This window comes from Hermetia illucens, chromosome 5 (genome assembly GCF_905115235.1).
Source record: "Hermetia illucens chromosome 5, iHerIll2.2.curated.20191125, whole genome shotgun sequence".
Lineage (NCBI taxonomy): Eukaryota > Metazoa > Arthropoda > Insecta > Diptera > Stratiomyidae > Hermetia > Hermetia illucens.
In genome coordinates this window covers 94,101,654-94,121,064 of record NC_051853.1, presented here as the reverse complement: position 1 = coordinate 94,121,064, position 19,411 = coordinate 94,101,654, and the positions used below count along the sequence as shown (strand labels likewise).

At 40.1% G+C, this 19,411-nt stretch overlaps 1 protein-coding gene across 1 annotated transcript; it reads right to left on the bottom strand.

The window, feature by feature from the left end:
• Positions 1 to 6,558: 6,558 nt before the first annotated feature.
• On the bottom strand, positions 6,559 to 13,481 carry LOC119658160. Its single transcript, XM_038065428.1, has 3 exons — positions 13,451 to 13,481; positions 12,938 to 13,232; positions 6,559 to 6,600 (listed from the first exon to the last, which is right to left on the bottom strand). Exons 1-3 carry the CDS (start codon positions 13,465 to 13,467, stop codon positions 6,559 to 6,561), a joined length of 354 nt encoding a protein of 117 aa, XP_037921356.1. The 5' UTR covers positions 13,468 to 13,481.
• Positions 13,482 to 19,411: the final 5,930 nt, after the last annotated feature.

Below are 19,411 nucleotides of genomic sequence, written 5' to 3'. Positions count from 1 at the left end.
TAAAAGCTTTGACCCTATGATGACACGTTTCGAGCGAAACAGTTCTTGTAAGCTGAAACAGGCTCTGTTGGCAACCAACAACCGTGCGGGGATTTTTTTGTCGTACCTGTAATCGGGTAAGTTCTTCAATCCTAGTTAGGAGAAATTCTCAATGATCTCAAAGTGGCAGTCTCCTACCTTTATTGTTTTCATTTGACCAATGCGATTTGATACTATTGGTTCTTTGTTTTTTTTTGGTGCTAACGTTGCTACCATGCACTTTGCTCTCCCAGCATTAATTTGTAGCCCAAGATCTCGTGCCGGTTGCCACTTACTCCATTAAGATGAAGGTATATTGTATATCTCGGGTTGCTCTTCCCATATTCTCCGTATCGTCAACATTGGCTATTAGTAGGGTGAACTTGTAGAGGGTGGTGGCTCTAGCACTTATATCAGCATTGCGGATCACTTTTTCCAGGGTCAGGTTAAAGAGGATGCATTATAGGACATCCTCTTCCCTTAGACCGATGTTGAATGATCTCGAGACTGATTCTACGGCTTTGGCCTCGCGCATTAGTCAGGGTCAGCCTAGTCAGTCTCATCAATTTAGCCGGGATGCCAAAATGCCTTGTACCTTGGCTATGCTACCTTTGGCGGTCTTGAAGTAATTTAGAATATGGTAGAACTGATGGCTATATTTCAACAGTTTTTCCATCGGTTATGAAGCGTCTCTTTGATATGGGCCGATGGGGGTATGGGTGTATCTGGTACTTAAGAACGTGACACCTCTATAATTGTTGCACTGCGCGAGACCTCCTTTTTTGTGTATGGGTCAGATAATGACTCTTTGCCAGTCATCATGCATTGATTTGATGCCTCACACCTTGAACAGAAATTGATGAATCGCTTGGTGTAGTGGTCCCTTCCATATTTAACCAGTCCGGCTGTACATAATTCCATTACCTCCTGGCGACTTATGATTTTTAAGCCGAGGAATTGCACGGACTGTTTCTTCCATGCTAGGTGGTAGTAGGTATTTGTTTGTCGTCCTAATTAGGCGGCGGGAGCTCCAACTCGGAAGTTGAATGACGCTCTCATAATTTTGTGTGGAGATGCTGAGCTCTAAAGTTAATTGGGGTACAGAAAATGCAAAAATGGTCACGATACATTAGGGGCTCCTGGAATAGAATCGGCGGCTGGGTGATTTGATCATACTGTTGTAGATCAGGTATCCTTCCTCGAAGTAATACTTCACAGCAGTGCGGCGAGGATATGGAATAGTGAAAAGATTTTAAAATTATTCCAGGTGTGGAATGAATGGCAGCGAGCCGCTTATATATGGTTGCCATTTATCCCTTGGTGAATTTCACTGCCTAGCCAGCAATGCAATAGTCGCGCTCCTTAATGTGTGAACTATTTCTTCGGCCTTCCGATCACAAAGTGTACGGGTGATAGGTCTGTATGCCGACCAAGTTCTTCGTTTGTAATAGTATCAAGTCAGCGTATCCCGATAATACAACGTAGGCAAGTGGTGAGGAGGGCTTCGAGCTTTTGAGAATAGTGGAGCTCACTTTCTATACGCTATTCCCATTTACCAACACAGAAAGAATACTGGCGCAGAACAGTCCTAGCTTGATCTAGATTCTGAGATAACTGCATTTCTAGATTTTAGGATGGGCAGCGAATCTAGCGCTACTAATGCATCGAGCTACATCCAATTCGGAGATAGGGAGAGTGCGATGACCAGTTAGACTAATAACCTTGCTTTTGTTGGTATTTACCTTCAGTCTAACTCTACTTGTTTCTTTCCAAATTTAGAGCTATTTGGCTACTGTCTATGACCTGGTGAGAGAGCAAACAAATGGCATTAGCATGGTCGAGGCGTTTGAGGAAAGATATCATGGTGCATTGAACTTTACGTCGTCGACGCCTTCCGGACAAGACAGCATGAACAACGTCACCGGTAACAAGAGATAATATCGGTGATAAACTTCAAGCCGGGTGGACTTCGCTTTGAACTTCAAAATCTTCCGAGACCTTGCCTCGTTGCAGGCCGTAATATTTATCGCCATTATATGTCGCTCTGATAATAGCTTTATTTTTCAACAATGCCCCTCCGGCGTAGACACATTCTCTGTTCACGCTGTCGAAAGTGAAGCACAGGTGAAACAATGATTTAAACTCTGCGCACTGTTCCAAAATGATCCGTAGGGTGTTGATGTGGTGAATGCTGGAGGATCCGGAGCGGATACCTGCCTGTTCTCTATCGATCAAGTTTTTGAAATGTTATTTGATGCATTCCAGGATTATTTTAGCCTCCAATTCTCACACTCGAAACGGGTGTCCTTCTTTGGAGTCTTAATGATCATCCCCTTCTTCCACTCTCCGGCAAAGTTCTCAGATGATTTCTGTACGAGTGGAAGAAGCAGATCTGGAGTAGCTGCGGGGAAACCGCCAAGTTCAGTGGCTTTACTTCGTTTCAGTGCATTACTAGCTTCTACTTGGAGGAACAGTTCTTGACTGCATTTTACGGTGACTAGCCATTTCATCTACAAGGAGGGGAATCTTACCGGTTGTGATACGGTTAAGAACCTTAGTGAAGTGCTCTTTCCAGCTCTTCAGTTTATCGTCATCGAGAATGAGAAGTCGGCAGTAAACGTCTTTCACAAGACCATAGAAATATTTGCGATGACATGAAAGTACTTTTGTTACTGTCTACACTAAGCAGAACTTCTCGGGATTTCGCTCGGTATCTCAGCACGTTACGCTCGCCATCACTCACAGCGGTCAATCCCTTACATCAATCCGTTTCCACTATTCCGTAGTCTGCCAGATCTTATGACGCTCTTTTGGGAGCACCCGAAAAAAGAGCATTTACGAGTAGTTAGACGGGTTACTTAGTATATCTGCTGTCCGTTCATATACTGTCAAAAACGGGCTCCCAGGTGAAGAGAGCCGTCAGAAACAATCCGGTGCCGGATTTGGTTCTGCTACTACTCAGCTTTCAAGAGTACACAAGAACATTGCCATAAGTGTGATAAGAGGGAGAGTACCTTAGTACCTTAGCACTCTCAAGAGTCCCATCATCTTACTTAATTTAAATTCAAAATGTGCAGCTTAGATCGTTGGAATTCTCGCTCATGCACTTATTCTAGAAACCAGTGGTAGCCCGTTTTCTATAGCCAGTGGTCGTAGCGTTGAGATCAGTCCTTATCGGAGAGGTTATTGACGTTTCGGTAGCAGCAACGTTTCAAAATTTGCAGGTTTCTTTCTCACAAATTTCTATCCCTTTTAGTCGCTTCTTACGATCAATAGGGAAAACTTCGAGTATATTTGTAAGCCCCAACTCACAAGCCATAGGCTGGTTAGGGAGCGGAAAATTACGCTCGTTGCAGAGTAGGCAATTATATGGTCGTCGGTCCGAGTGGCTCAAGTATTTAGAGCGTTGGGGTGTCGTAACGGAAGGTCGCGGTTCAATGCTGTTTGTTGGTGGGGGCAGAAGCAAGCGCTTTGATCAATTCGCGAAGGGCGTTGGATTGGGAATGGGTAGAACAGCTAATATTGGGAAGGTCTGACCATTTGGTTGACATGGAAGATTTCGGTTGTTTTCCGATTTTTGGCAGACTCGTTTCTGTTCTTGCGGGTCTTGCGGATCTCAGGCATTCACCGCGTGAATGGCTTTTTGTGCACTTTACGAAATTTGTTGATGGCTCAATGGCTATAAACCAACCATTTCCGTACAAAATTACCGGGATTTATCCAATTATTGTATTTTCACTGAATTGGCGAGGAAATGAGGTGCAAATTATTCAATTTTCATTACTTTTTGTTTTTTTGCTATGAATACTTTAGTTCTTACAGATGATGTTATTAGGTCAATTTTTTTTTATTTAACTTTATTTGTTTTTACGACGTCCTTATTCTTTTTGGCATTACCAGGTACAAATTCTTTAGTAACTTTATGTGACATCTTAATATCACATTGCATTCACAACCTTTTTTAGATCAATAAATGTTCTGGGGTCTTTTTGCCTGATTTTGAAGGCCACTCCAAGCTCCTTATTCGTATTTTTTCTTTGATTAGAAAAAAAATTGTTACATTACTATCAAGAATAACCTACATATTCTGCTCGATAACAAGCCCCTGAATCGTATTAAGTCAATTTATTTGAACACTCCTTTGGTAACTGCTGGATTGCAGTTGTAGCTCCTTCTGTTATTAATGCTTTGTATTTTGTTGACTCTAACTTCTTGATATATTATAGCTCCCTAGGTTATAACATACGGACCGACTCGTGAATCAGGGTTTCTTTACATCCGAAAAAATAACCTTCGCTCAATCAACTAATGTCCAAGATTCACGGTTTTTTGCCCACTGTCGTCTGACAGATTGCATTTTCTGCGTTAAAAGCTACTTTTTTGTAGATTTTTAAGATTTTAAACCCATGCCGCTTAGCCTTCTTTGAATTGTTCTGGCGCTGCATGGTTGGTTTAAAGTGTTCAAGGGTCGATCTTCAAGTTTTGATGCAGAAGTCTGTCAATCCGCTAAACATAAACGTTTTAAATGAGTCTTCTCCATGAAATTAAAAACCAGAAGTAGCCCCGATATTCCAGGCCAGTGAGCTATCTAGTTTGGTGGTATTCTTTCAAAAATCATGCAACTGCTGAAAGATGGATTTTCACACGTTTTTTAAACTCACAATTTTTTATTTTGCCCCCGCTCAGGAGAGGGTTGCTAAAGGTGACATTGCGATCGTGATGGGTGATCTGAATGCCAAGGTGTGCACTGACAACACCCATTTTGGGCAGTTATTGTAGCAAGAGGAGATTTGTACATTTCTGCAGCTTCTACTGCTACGTACTCGATGGCGCATTATTCTAGCAATCAGAGCAACCATTTGACGATCAGCAGTAGATTTAGGAGATTTCTCCTGGATATGCGTAACAAGAGACGTGCTGAAATCAGCCTCGATGGTCACTTATGTTCACTTGTATGTTGCGTTCGCTACTCGTCGCAGGATTGAGGAATTGCAACCTTCCAAGTTTAGCATTTACCGCTTATATGATCCAGTTGTCCCTAGACAGTAGAAGAGTTTGGGAATATCGATGAACAGCTTCTGCAGATCTGCTGTACGGAAATCATGTGAATCCGAGACCTTCCCGAGAGAGTCGAAGAAGAGGATGATCATTATTTTCAGTGTCTGCTCGTTCCCTGCCGTCGTAAAGATAATAGCTAAAATAATCTTCGAACACATTAAAGAACATCTCGAAAGCTTGAATGACAGAGAGTATTTCGGTTTTCGCTCTGGATCGTCCTGTTTTGATCACATCAACACAACAACGGATCATTTTGGAACGGTATGCAGGATTTAGATTTTCGCTTCACAGACTCTTCATCGATTTCGAGAAAGCTTTCGATAGTATGAACTGGGAGTATATCTGACGTGCTCCACGCAGGAGGGGCGTTCCAGAGGAATGAATAGCTATTATCAGAGGGACAAATGACAGTGTATAATGTCATGTGCTGTACCGAATCAAAATCTCGGAGGGTTTTGAGTTTAAATAAGAAAATTGCGCTGGTATTGTCGCTGAGTTTATGTTAAACTTAGGCTGCTAATTTGTTACGTTTTCACTTCCGAAGATGCTTTCGTCTTGGACATCCATTCTGATTACAATGGTTCGTCCTTTTTCCTTTCTTAGTTGGGTTTGGAGCTGCGGAGTTTCAAGGTAACATACGGGTTTTTTCACTCTACCTTACCTTCAAACTCCCCAATATCATTTTATTTTCCTAAACTTTCTTTAAAGGTTGAAGCGTCCTTGAATATTATCTATCTGTTATATTTCCGAAGAAGAATGAAATCCATATTTTATATTTTAGAAGGGCAACGGTATTATTTTTTCTCGGGGGCAACTTTTACACTACTGACATAATATTTAGGTTAAAAGGTGGCAAGGATTACATAATTTAACTTTAATAACTACTGCTATAGCTGAATTCCCAATACATACCAAATTTCACCACGTGATTCATTATATCAAATCGTGCCATTTAATCCTGATTTGTTTGCTGTTTATGACCTCCAACACCAAATCCGTCTAGACGTTTTATAATCGCTATATGAGGTACGTATCATTATCTTGTTTCCATAGTTTTCAGTGATTTGATAAATTACAAGTTTGCAGAAACTATCACGAAATTTTCTGCCACTCATTCAGATTAATCATAATTATCTTAACAATCGAAAGTTTTATTGGCGATATTTATTAGTTCAATAATTAAATTAAATTTAGATTCCATTCATTAAAACTACAAGTTTTTGGAAAACCCATTGAAGTAAGCGGGACTAAATGAATTAGCGGATTATTATCAACAAAACGTGACTAACAAGCAGTAGTGCGTGACTTCCATTAATGGATTGTAATGTGCTTTATCATGTATGTTATATTGTCCCCACTATAAGTAGCAATTTATTAAGGTCAAAAACAACTTTTTTTATAGTATTTTTCCCCGTTTTAGTGAATGTGATAAGAATAGCAGCTTCAATTATGGTTCTTATTTCGTTTTCAAGTAATTTCATATTAGCCTAGGACATGTACAATCACATTTCCAATCGGGCCAAGCTGAAGCAATGTTTATACAATTTTAATTATGCAATGATATTTTGCTTTGTATGATCCCAGAAATATTTTCTTGTGCGTAAGAAAAGATATTTTAAGAACTTTTTGATTAACTCAACTAAGAAAAAATGCAGAAACCAAGATGAAGTATTATTGGTAAAATGTATTCAAGTAAAACGATATTAAAGAAGGAAAAAAAATTGCAATGATATCTTTGCCCATGAAAACTAAGACGTGAGGGAAGCAGTTGTTGGCAAACGATAAGTTTGCCCGCCATCTATGAAAAAATGTTAAACTCAAAGTTGCCAATCCTGACGGTAGGGCCTAAAAGTCCTCTCTCTAGGATTAAGAGGCCTGGTCGAGACATGCTTTGTCTGGCAGTGTATTATCAGTTTCAGAAGCAGTTACGCAGTGTTAAGTAGTAAAAAAATGAAGCGAATGGACAGTTTTCGACTGCGTGAAGCTTTTGGAACACCTAGAGCTAATGTAGTACCTTTTTAGTTAATTTTGAGTCCCCTGGGCTCACCGATTTGCATTATTTGTAGTTAGAAAAGGAAGGAACATCCCTGAAATTATGTGGGAGCGCCCCACTCTGGTGAAAACACATCCTGCTCTTTCTGATAAGGGGCATATTTTTTAATAAATCGAGCAGGACACTTCGCTAAAAAAGATTTACACCTTAGCCTTGTAAGTTGATATCGAATCCTTTCTTCAGTCTTTGTCCCGTTCACAAACGGGGTCGGCTTGTCGTGATCGGTTTCGCCATTTGGTTCCGCGAGGCTTTTAAATCCCCATCGAGCGTATCAAGCTACCATTGTTTCGGCCCTTCTTTTGGTCGTTTACCATCGACTTCGATGTTCAGACCAATCTCGGCAAATAAATTCTCGTTAGCGCCAATTACGTGGCCATACCGTCGAAGACGCCTCTCTCGTAGTTTTTCCACGATCGGTACAACCCCATATCTATCGCGGTTATCCTTATCTCGGATGTGATCAAAACGTGTAACGCCACTAGTCCAATGCAACGTCTTTGTCAGTTTTTCTCGGTATTTATTATTCCGAGAGGAGTATTTAGATTTGGTTATAACCCATCAGTATTTGATATTAATTGAAGGATCTTCGACTGGGTTTGTTTTGGGCCGTTTGATGCCGGACATTTTTATTGCACCCCATAACTGAATTCCGTACGTCCAGATAGGTTTCATTAAGACTTAAACTTGTTGCCTAGTGATACTTGTTGTCTAGTGAAAAACTGGAATCTCGGTTGGTTATTCAGTAGATTCTTTTAGTTTCACTTGTATTCGTTTTGCTCAGAAATGTCTTCTGGAAGTAAGACGTCGATCGAAATGGAAGCCAAGACATCTGACATTGTCACTTTGTGGAATATTTATTCCATTTAACGAAATGGGCTTGCAGAGGAAACCTAACATGACAGCTTTTGCTCTCGTCTGTTCGAATTCTTCATGTCATTGGCCACTGTTCAAGTTTTTTCAAATAAAATTTCAGCCATTTGGAGGCATCCTTAAGTTTCTGTTGAGAGCTAAGGATCAATGTGTCCCCCGCGAACGTAGATATAAGTAGATTATTAAGTAGATTATTGTCAACTGGCAGATCGGAAACATATATCAGATAAAATAATGGCCTTAGTATGCTACCTTAGAGATACCTGTTTTGATAAGTAGGACAATTTCTAGTAAGACCGCAGAATAATATTTTTTTCCTTTGAAAACTGATCAGGAATTATATTGCGACTTGTTAGGAACAACAGAAATTAAATAAGTCGCCAGTGTAGCACGTTTTAAGGTTTTGTGTGTGTGTTTTTTTTTATACATTGGAAGGTGGAAAGGTCAGAATGTAGCCATGTGGGGTATCAAATGAAAGGTGTCAATTAGTACTTTTCGAAACTATACTTTTCCATATTTGATATTGGGTGAAAGATAGGGGAGTGAGGGCTCAAAATATGACAACCAAAAAGTGTAACAGATTTTGTTTTCAGAACCTATCCAACCGAAAAATTTGAAAAAAATCACAGTGGTGCATCTCTACGAAATCTAGGCCTCAAAATATATCCGGTTCCGATATCTGCACAAATAAAGTTAATAATAGTATATTTTGTTATGAATCGGGTCGCAAAGAATTATTTTGTTTTAGTTTTTTTTTTTTTAATCATTTGTATGTGAATATCAATTACTCCAACCAGACATGTGTGTATGTAGGTATACAGTATATGCGTGCTAATGAACTTTGCGGGTAGTACCTAATTCAGATAGATATAAGAAGTAAATCGGAAATATGAGTACGATCAATTGATATACGTGCATATATGTGTACAGTATTCGGAAATAGGCAGTTTGTTTGTTTAGGGTGAGCGTAATATGTACGTATGTCTCGTAGTTTGGAAAAATATAAAGGATTATGTTGGATTTGTAGCTATATACGAATAGAGAAATGTGCGTTTAAATTTCTTACATAAGACGAACACAAAACCTTTATACCCGAAGCGCGAGCTTCAGGTATTCCGACTTGTTTAAGGATCATTTCGGGCCCAGTAACTATTTCATAGGTTGGTGAATGTTGCTTCGTTCTTTTCAGACTCATACAAGCTTTGTAACGAGAATAGTCGGTATGCGTTGCCGAAGTTAAACTTGCCTTTTGGTCGTTTACCATCGACTTCCATGCTGAAACCAATTTTGGTAAGTGAATTCTCGTTGGCGCGAATTACGTGCCCATACCATCGAAGACGCTTCTCTCTCAGTTTGTTCACAATCGGTGCAACTGCATATCGATCGCGGATATCCTCATCTCGGATGTGATTAAAATGTGTTACGCCACTAGTCCAACGCAACATCTTGGTCTCCATTACCGTCGTTAATTGTTTTTTATAGTCGGCTAACACTCGGAACTATAAAGGGGGACAGGGTGGACGAATATGGGGTAAATTTTAGATTTGCGACGTTCGTTGATATGTCGATCACAAAGAACACCAGTTGCGGAACGCTACTTTATCCAGGTTGTGTTAATGCGTAAAGCAATTTTATAACGCAGTTCCTCATTAGCTGAAAGCATTAACCCAAGATAGTTAGACTTCTTAGTCCTGGGTAGGACACTACCATTGACAGCGATAGTGCCTTCTTCATGGCGATCGGTCGACAAAAACTCAGTTTTATTCGGATTCAATCGGAGACTGTGTTACATGAGACGATCATTCCATTTTTGAATAAGTTCACTTGAGGATAATTTCCTTTTCGCAAAGTAAAGATTACTTGCACTCACTTTGATTCATTAGCCTGCATCCTTCACATTTGACGCCAGTTTTCTAATTCCCTTAGATGCCAGTCGAGTTGCAAAGAAGCTTATTTCGGGTTTGCATGTGAACTTAAGATTGCGATGTTTTCAGCAAAGGTAATTGTGGTGATAAATCCGCTAACAGGAAAATCGACTGTGTAGATAAGATACAGGACTGAATACACTCCCTAACAGAACTGCAGTTCTGGTCTCATGTTATTCACTGAGAATATTGTGGCGGCACATCGGAGGCGCGAATCCAGGCGCCAATATGAGTTCGCAATGGCCGCAGAAACAGCTGACGGGCTGACATGAGAGTGGGGTGACAAATGTCAGGACCGTTTGTCAACAGAGTCTCTGCCGACCAGAGAAAAACGTAAAGAAAAGAATTGCATTAACTAAAGTATAATTACGGTACAATAAAGTATAAAGATGTTGTTCATTATAAGCTGAAGTGTTTCAATAAAAGACTCTAAAATATCTTTATATTTAATCTGGAATCGATGTTTCGTTAACTACGATATTAACAAATTATGGAAATAACCATTGGTTGCTGTCTACTACGATTGGCAATAGTTTTGCAGTAGCAGTTTTTCGATTGTATTTCGATATTGTGTGAAGAAGGCCTGTACGATTTGAATTGCGTGTTGCATGGCATCCTTTTCAGGTTTCGGAACCATTTTTACGACTAAATCCTTCCAACAATAATTTGATGGCTTCTACTGGTAGTTGTTTCAGCATGAAAGAAGTAACTGAAATCATACCCTGGAGCCTTTCTTTCATAATGCTTTCAATATTTTTCTGGGAAGTTTGTAGGTAGTTTAGCGTGGTCCTAAGTGGAAACTGGCAAGCTCAAATGGCATTTGAAGATCGATTGGTAGAAACACATCTTTCAAGTGAGCCCCGAATACTTTGGCTCCTTACGTTTAGCCCAATTCCTGTGGTAGTTTATAGCAGGAACACTCTAATCGCTCGCCTACTAGCCTTTTTAGCGGCTTTCCACAATAGTTAAAGTTCAACCTCAGAGGCAATTTTGCATACTTTACTGGTTTTTATCGTCGGCCTTTCGTTGCGTCTGACAATTCGGCTCTTAACTTTGGTTTGCTATGCACGTCTCATATTTCGTTTTTTGTGGATTATTTTTAAAATAAGGGCTTAGGGGTTATATCAGTAGGCTACCCTTTGGTTTGGTCTTGTGGATACTTATGCAGCCAGGTAGAAGGTGCTGATGAAACTTTTGATGGTTAGGTCAATTTTACGCTTCGCGTTCAGAGGTATTCCATTGGCTAAGTGAAAACTTATAGATTTCCGATATTTTAACCAGTTGGTAGATATTTTGATAGATCTTTCGGTTCGTTTTCAAATTTATCGATCTCTTCGATGCTCTGCCAATTAATCCACACGTGGAAGGTGCAATGACCTGTCAGACTGAGAACTTAGGTTTTGTTGGTGTTTATCTTCAGTCCAACTCTTCCTACCTCCTTTTTCACATCTAAAGCCATTTGACAAAGGTCTATGACCCAGTGAGTGGGTAAACAGATGACCTCAATGCTGTCAACGTATTTCAGGAGAGATGTCATGGTCCATTTAACTCCTTCATATCCTCTGGATAAGGTAGCCCGCTCCGCTAACAATAAAAAGACCGTATCCCTGATAAGTTTCAACTTTGGTCCTCAAATTCCTTACTTACTTATCTCGATGTAGCACGTCATATTTTGCGCTGGTGATGGTTATTAGTTTCTCCGGAATGCCCTCGACATGAAATTGTTGAAAAGCAGGTAAAGCGAAGATCGAAACTTGTTGTTAAGAAGATGTTGCCCGATCACTGGCCTGTTAAAACGCTGATCAGGAAAAAAGTCAGGGAAAGGGACTATCCTCCCAGACTTATTAATACAAAAACAAAATGGGCAGTATTCAAAAAGTACATCCAAGAAAACATTTGCATAAAATACGAAATCAACACTGTTTATCAATTCGAGGAGAAAATCGATCTACTAACGATCAAGATACAAGGGATGGCTTAGAAAACCAGCCCTGCTCATCGTGGAGTGACTGTCCTGCTAAGATTAACGAATTAATTGCAGAGGAACATAGAGCTCGCAAGCTATGCCTAAAAACCGCACAACGGGAAGGAACAGAACATTAAACTTTATGATGAAAAGCTAAAAGCGTTAATTAATAAATACACTAATGATCAAAAAAAAGTGGCCACCCAAACTTTTTCCGAAAATCCAAACTTGAACCCTAGTTTCTCCCCAATTGATAACAATTTCAAATATCTGTTTTACAAATACTATGGTAGGAAGTGTAAAGGCTATTTATAAATAAAAAACAAATTTTTTATTATTAATAAAAGGAATGTCCTCCTTTATTTTTAATAACATTATCAATTCTGTTTGGCATAGAATTAATTAGTACTTCTAAATACTCCTCGGAGATTCTATTCCAGGCACCCAAAACAGCTTCCCATAGCTCGTTTAAGTTGTTAATTGTCTTGTCGTGAATCTCACGATCAATATGGTCCCATATATTTTCGATGGGATTTAAATCAGGGCTTTGAGCAGGCCAATCAAGAGTCCTTATATGTTTTTGGGCCAACCAATCGGTTATGAGCCTTGTGTTATGGCATGGTGCATTATCTTGTTGGAAAGTTAATAGGCGAGGTGTTCTGAACCTCGCTAGACTTGGTACCAGTGATGTTTCTAAAATATTTTTATATTCAGCTGAGCTGATTTTTGTATTCACTGGTACCCGGTGCAGTACACCTACTGTTTCTGAGGAAAAACAGCCCCATACCATTATTCCAGGGTTGCCTTTCTGCGTTTCCTGGATGCAATCCTCACTGACCTACGGAGACAGCGTTGCGGCCTGTCCGATCGAAGGCAAAATCTTGATTCGTCCGACCAAATGATTTTAGTCCAGTCGGTGTTTCGATGGTCTTTGGCCCAAACCAATCTTGCAGCTTTGTGCCTCGGTTTAAGAGCCGGAACTTTTCGACAGCACCGACTGCGAATGCCAAAATCTTTTAAACGGCGTGAAATCGTGTGGCGACTTACTAAGTTTCCGCTGGCTGGCACAAAATCTTTAGATATTTGTGCGATCGACGATTTCCGATTCCTCAGCGCGTGTTGTTCCAACACTCTCGTGTCTCTGCTATTCATTTTTCGTGGTCTTCCGGAGCCTTTCTTACGTGCTACACTGCCGCTTGCTTGTTTACGTCGCAAAACTTGCTGCACGCCGCTTCTCGAAACTTCGACATCCGATTTTTTAAAAATTCTCACGATTTCGCGTTGTGATTTGCCAGACTCGCTTAGTCCTACGATGCGTCCTTTTTCTTCCTCCGTTAATTGCCTGTAGAAAAAATGTATACACTTTTCTTGGATTTTCTTTTTAAACAAAATGATTTTTTGAAAATAATTCAAATATATGAATCTTCAAACTGATTTCTCCGCTTGCTTCCAGGACTCTACCAGGATTATCCTTGTGAAAAGTCCTTGAGGCAAGCCTAATTTTTGATGAGTTTTTTCTTACTATCCTTTTCTACTAAGTTAATGATAATAATTACTTACCGCTGTTTTGGAGACATTTTAATTCGACAAATTATTAAAAATGTATTTCAAGCACTATTTTCACCTTTGAATGATTTTTCACTATTTCTAAATTTTGTATCCTTGCACTTCGTCTGTTTGTTAAGAACTGATGTCCTTTGATGTTCTGATGTCCCTTTTTATACCTGCTTCATTGCAAAATTACGAAAAACCCCGAAATATTACATGCGGCGGCAATATTTGACACTCTTTCGACACCAGGTAGGTGGCCACTTTTTTTTGATCATTAGTGTATAAAAAACAAGTACTTCAGCAGATATATCTCAAAAAGACGGAAGCTACTCTTTTTGAAAGGCTGCGAAAGACCCAGACAAACAGGAGAACCGGAAATGGGTGCGTTCTGCACAGGAGAAGCCTAATCTCTTTGCAAAGCATTTAGAAAGTGCCTTGTAGCCTCTACAAAAGCATCTACATGCTTAGCCTTTGTCAGAAAAGTGGAACATTACCCAATAAACCGTGTAAAACTAAATGAGCTGAGGACAGAAACTAAAACAAATGTGTCTCCTAATAAAGGCTATGAACTTATTACAGCAAGTGCACTAAAAGAATTATCAGAAAAGGGTCTAATTAAATTATTACAAATAATTAATGCAGCTTCCAGATTGAAATATGACCGTCGACAATGGTCCCCAAACTAGGGAAGGGGAACAATATCGCTTCTCCCTACTAAATCCATGCTATTTGAAAGACTTCTCCTTAAGAGGCTGAAGCAAATCACTGCGGATCGGAACCTTATACCTCATCAAATTCGGTTTCCACCAAAAGCATACCACAATTCAACAGGTGCGCAGAATCACGAATCCGATAGAAAAAGCAATGGAAAAAAACCAGGTGTGCTCAGCCATTTTTCTCGATGTCGCCCAGGCGTTTAATAAGGTGTGACAACAAAGTCCGTTGTATCATTTGCATAGGGACCTCCCAGAAGAATTTTTCGATATCCGAAAATCATATGTATCAGAGCGACTATTCGGAGTGAAATATGAAGGAACCTGCTCTGAACTAAAAAAAATTGCAGGTGTACCACAAGGCAGTGCCTTGGGCCCAACACTGTTTCTTCTGTATACCAATGATATACCTTGCTACGAACGCCCCTGCTATCCTTAACACGAGTAAAACTACGGAAGAAGCAAAAATAAAGTTACAAACAGCTATTGACAATATTGTAGAATGAACCAAGAAATTGAAAATAAAATTAAATGAAAGGAAATCAACAAATCCAGCTAAAGTCATAAATGGACAGAATGTACCACAGGTGAGTGAGGTCAAATATTTAGTTATGACCCTCGATGCTAAGCTCAGCTGGAAAAAACACATTCCTAAAAAGATGGAGGGATTCCCAGCTCACCGTCTAGCTTCTAATTTATAAGTAGATCCTAAAGCCCATATGGACGTACGGCATCCAAATCTGGAGCTGTGCCAAAGAATCAAACCTGAACGTCATTCAAACATCCCAAAAGAAAGTGCTTGGAAACACGCTGCATGGTTCATTCGCAATGAAGATCTGCATAGAGGCTTGAAAGTATGTTCATATGAAAACAAAGCCAAATAAAAGTACTGGGGTTGACCACAGGGTGCAAAGAAAGTTGCGGAATGGGGAAATCTCAGTCGTAGCTTGGCGAGAGGTGGTTTTAGTGAGCAAAACACCCGGACTCTCAGGGATCGTGAACTCTGGGGTTAGTCTTTTGAAGATTTCAACCTCTTAATTAAACATTGTACAGCTGAAGTGTTCAGCTTCTGATAATAATGTATGAAAATTAATTAGCTTTTAAACTATAATTTATCTAAAACTTTCAATCTACATATATCAATCACCGAATTCAGGTGTGTACTTCATATGTTTGACTATTCTCAAACTTGCTTCTTTTGTTTAAATTGACTTTACTAGTCAGAGTATCTAGACAAATTTATCTAATCTTTTTACAAAAGCTGACAATCTTAATAAAATTGATAGTTTTTATTGATTTGATTAAACTTCACTAAGCGGAAAGGTTGACTACAGGTTGACTAATTTGATGAAGAGTTATCAAGAAACGTGACATGATTATCGCCTTATTACTTTTGCAGTCCACAATTGACAAAAAGTTAATGTTACCTAACTTTTTGCTCTTTTTAATTTATAAAATTAATAAGTTCTTCTGCGTGATAGTCTTTAAGTAATATGTAAGACTTGCTTATGAGGCGGTCCTAATCATTGTATTGTTGGATATGGAAATTCTTTCTTAAATCTGGAAATTTATGTAATATATGTATATATGCATGTATGTATGGAAATTATGGATATTAGTTGACATCTCACCAATCATTTGAAGACATTGCTTTAAATTTTGCATTAAGGATAAGATATGAGATGAACGTTTATTTATTCCTTTGTTTGCGAATAAAGTGGTGAATAAATCATTTAGCAAAAAAGCTATCAACTAAACATAAAAGTACTTCCTATGAATTCAATGGGCATTGCTTAGGTGATTATCTTTATCAATTTTATCTTAAAGACTTCGCTATTATGTACATAGCAGTAAGTTGGGAAAAGCCCAACAGTTTCACATCATTTTTCATTTGTTGGAATTATGAATCGTCTTAGAAGTAATAATTTGATTGCATATGACCTAATCGGTTTCCACCCGTATGTGCTCGTATATGCATAAGTTATGTTGTAATGAGACAGCTGAAAATCACACTGAGTCAGATAATTTGTCAAAGATTCCAATGCGTAGAATCAGCTATTGCATGAGTTAGGTTCTTATACAGTCAGCAATTAATTTAAGCTAATCTCAATAATTGGAAATGGTCAGAATCCAAAAATTTCCATATGATTCAGAACATATTCTGCTTGCTCATATGCATATTCAGCTAACAGATTGGTGTTGAGTTTTAAATTACAATCTGTAGCTCACGTTTTGCTTATTGGAAGACATTTAAGGTTTACTATATATTCTTTTGAAACTTATGCTAAACTTCCAGATTTACACCTTATTTTATTCCTATCAGTGACCAATAATGGTAGTTTATATATCCCATATGTATAGAAGAAGGGATGATTTGCTAAAGTGTGAATGACTAGCCGCCTGAGGAGTATTCGCTATTGATCTATCGCATCTTTATCCTACTAAGATAGACTCTCCTTCATCATCATCATCATCAACGGCGCAACAACCAGTATCCGGTCTAGGCCTGCCTTAATAAGGAACTCCAGACATCCCGGTTTTCTGCCGAGGTCCACCAATTTGATATCCCTAAAAGTTATCTGGCGTCCTGATCTACGCCATCGCTCCCATCTTAGGCAGGGGCTGCTGTCTGCTGTCTTCTTTTTCTAGCATAGATATTGCCTTTATAGACTTTCCGGGCTGTATCATCCTCATCCATACGGGCTAAGTGACCCGCCCACCGTAACCTATTGAGCCAGATTTTATCCACAACCAGCCGGTCATCGTATCCTCATATAGGGGGCCAAAAATTCTTTGGAGGATACTTCTCACGAACGCGGCGAAAATTTCGCAATTCTTCTTGCTAAGAACCCAATTCTCCGAGGAATACATGAAGACTGGCAAGATCATTGTCTTGTACAGAAAGAGCTTTGACCTTATGGTGAGACGTTTTGAGCGGAGCAATTTTTATAAGCTGAAATAGGCTCTGTTGGCTGACAGCATCTTATAGATGGTACTCAACAATGTGATACCTCTATAATTGCTGCATTGCGTGATATATCCCTTTTTATGTATGAGACAGATAATGCCTCTTTGCCAATCGTCAGACATTGATTCGCTGTCCCATACCTTCAGATAAGTTGATGAACCACTTGGTGTAGTTGGTTGCCTCTATATTTAACCAATTCGGCTGTAATTTCATCGGTCCTGGCGACTTTTGATTTTTTGGCCGAAGAATTGCATTGACCCTTTCTCTTATCCTCGTATACAGTATCTGTCCGTCGTCTTGAGTTGGCGGGACCTCCAACTCGCCGATGTTCTGGTTGTTCAGTAGCTCATCAAAATACTCAACCCATCGCTCCAATATGCCCATTCTGTTGAAAATCAGATTTCCCTCTTTGTCTCGGCAGGATGAGCATAGAGGTGTATAGGGCTTCATCCTGCTGACTTGTTGGTAAAACTTCCGCGCCTGGTGTGGCTGCCCCCTGCACTTTTCTAGCTCACAGACTTGTTGGTTCTCCCAGGCTTCCTTTTTCCGTCCGTGAAGTCGCTTCTCCGCTCGACAGATTTCGTGATCAGCCTCTGCGCGTGCCTGCGTTCTTTGAGAATGCAACATTACTCGGTATGCAGCATTCTCTCGTTCTGTAGCTAGCTTACATTCATCGTCAAACCAGCCGTTCCGACTCCTTTTGCGGCTGGGGCCAAGTATATTTGTGACCGTATCAATGACAACGTTTTTCAGGTGGTTGTCAAGATCATTGATTGATGCTTCATCTCTAGGTCCTCTATTGACTGCGGTTATTGCGGCATCCATTTCCCCGTTATAGGTGCTGTGGAGGGCTGTGTTGTGGACGGCTTCAGTGTTAACTCTCACCTGATTATCAGAGGGGATTCTGGGTGGTGTTGTTATTCGAGCTCGGAGCACCACGCCAACGAGATAGTGATCCGAGTCTATATTGGCCGCCCTATATGTTCTGATATTCATCAAGGCTGAATGGTAGTGGCGTTCGATCAACACGTGGTCAATTTGGTTGAAAGTGGTCCCGTCTGGAGAGGCCCATGTATGTTTGTAGACCGCTTTCCGCGCAAACCAGGTACTTTCAGCATCCATTTCGTGTGACACTGCTAATTGAATAATCCGCAGTCCGTTATCATTTTTGATGTAAGCTATAGAAGCCAACGTATCGCCTGAATACGGGTTCCTTCCTTACTTGGCTGTTAAAATCCCCAATTATGATTTTGATATCATGTCTGGCACAGGCTTCGAAGGTTCGTTCTACTGTCTCGTAGAAGATATCCTTCTCCGATTCTGCAGTCTCCTCTGTAGGGATGTGAATCTTAATGAGGTTTAAATTTCTAAACTTACCTCGCAAGCGTAGAGTGCATAGCCGATAACACCAGGTTTCATTTTTTGGCTGACTAAGAAACCTACTCCGAGCACATAGTTTACTGGATGGCCACTATGATATATGGTGTAGCGGCTCTACTCCAGGAAACAGGTCCCTGTCCAACGCATCTCCTATAACGCTGTTATATCAGCCCTATATTCGGATAGAGTATCGGCTAGCTGCTCAGCAGCTTCATCTCTGTACAGGGAGCGCACGTTCCATGAGAAAATACGAAAATCTTTGTTCTTTTGTCGTTGCCGGGTTCGTCATTGTGTAATACGTCCAGTCCGAGGCTCCTGTTGTGGCTTCATAACAAGTTGTTTTCCGTATAGAGTTGTCAGCCCTACCCAACCCCCAACCTGGAGGACCAATTGGTTCAATTTATCCCGTATTTATGCGCGGGAGACTCGCCTTCATCCTTCTCCGTCTGCAGCTTTTCGTTAAGAAAGAGTTCCCAGTGGTAACCACGTGAAGGTGGAGTTAGGGTTTGGTAGTAGAGCTGTTGGTGTTGGTTCAGCAGGCATTACCCAGGTTTTATGCTCCATCGTGGGTACCAATCCACGTTTCGCCCTGGGACCTATACTACCCTTTGACCACCAAAAAACTTCGAATTTTTTTTTTCCTAACGAAATGCTTTTATCTCTCGGATGGATATTATTATGGAAAGTCTGACGCAACCACAAGGCACACTTCCGGTCCAGAATGAGGGTCATTTCGATAGTACAGCACACTGCATCGAAGAACACTTTTGATACTGAGGAGAACGAGGCTCTCTGTCAGGAATCGAATGTAATCAAGGAGAGTCTTTCTAAAGGTGGCATTGTGATTGTGATGGGTGATTTGAATGCCAAGATGGGTTATCTCCGAGATGTGATTTCCAAACACAATTT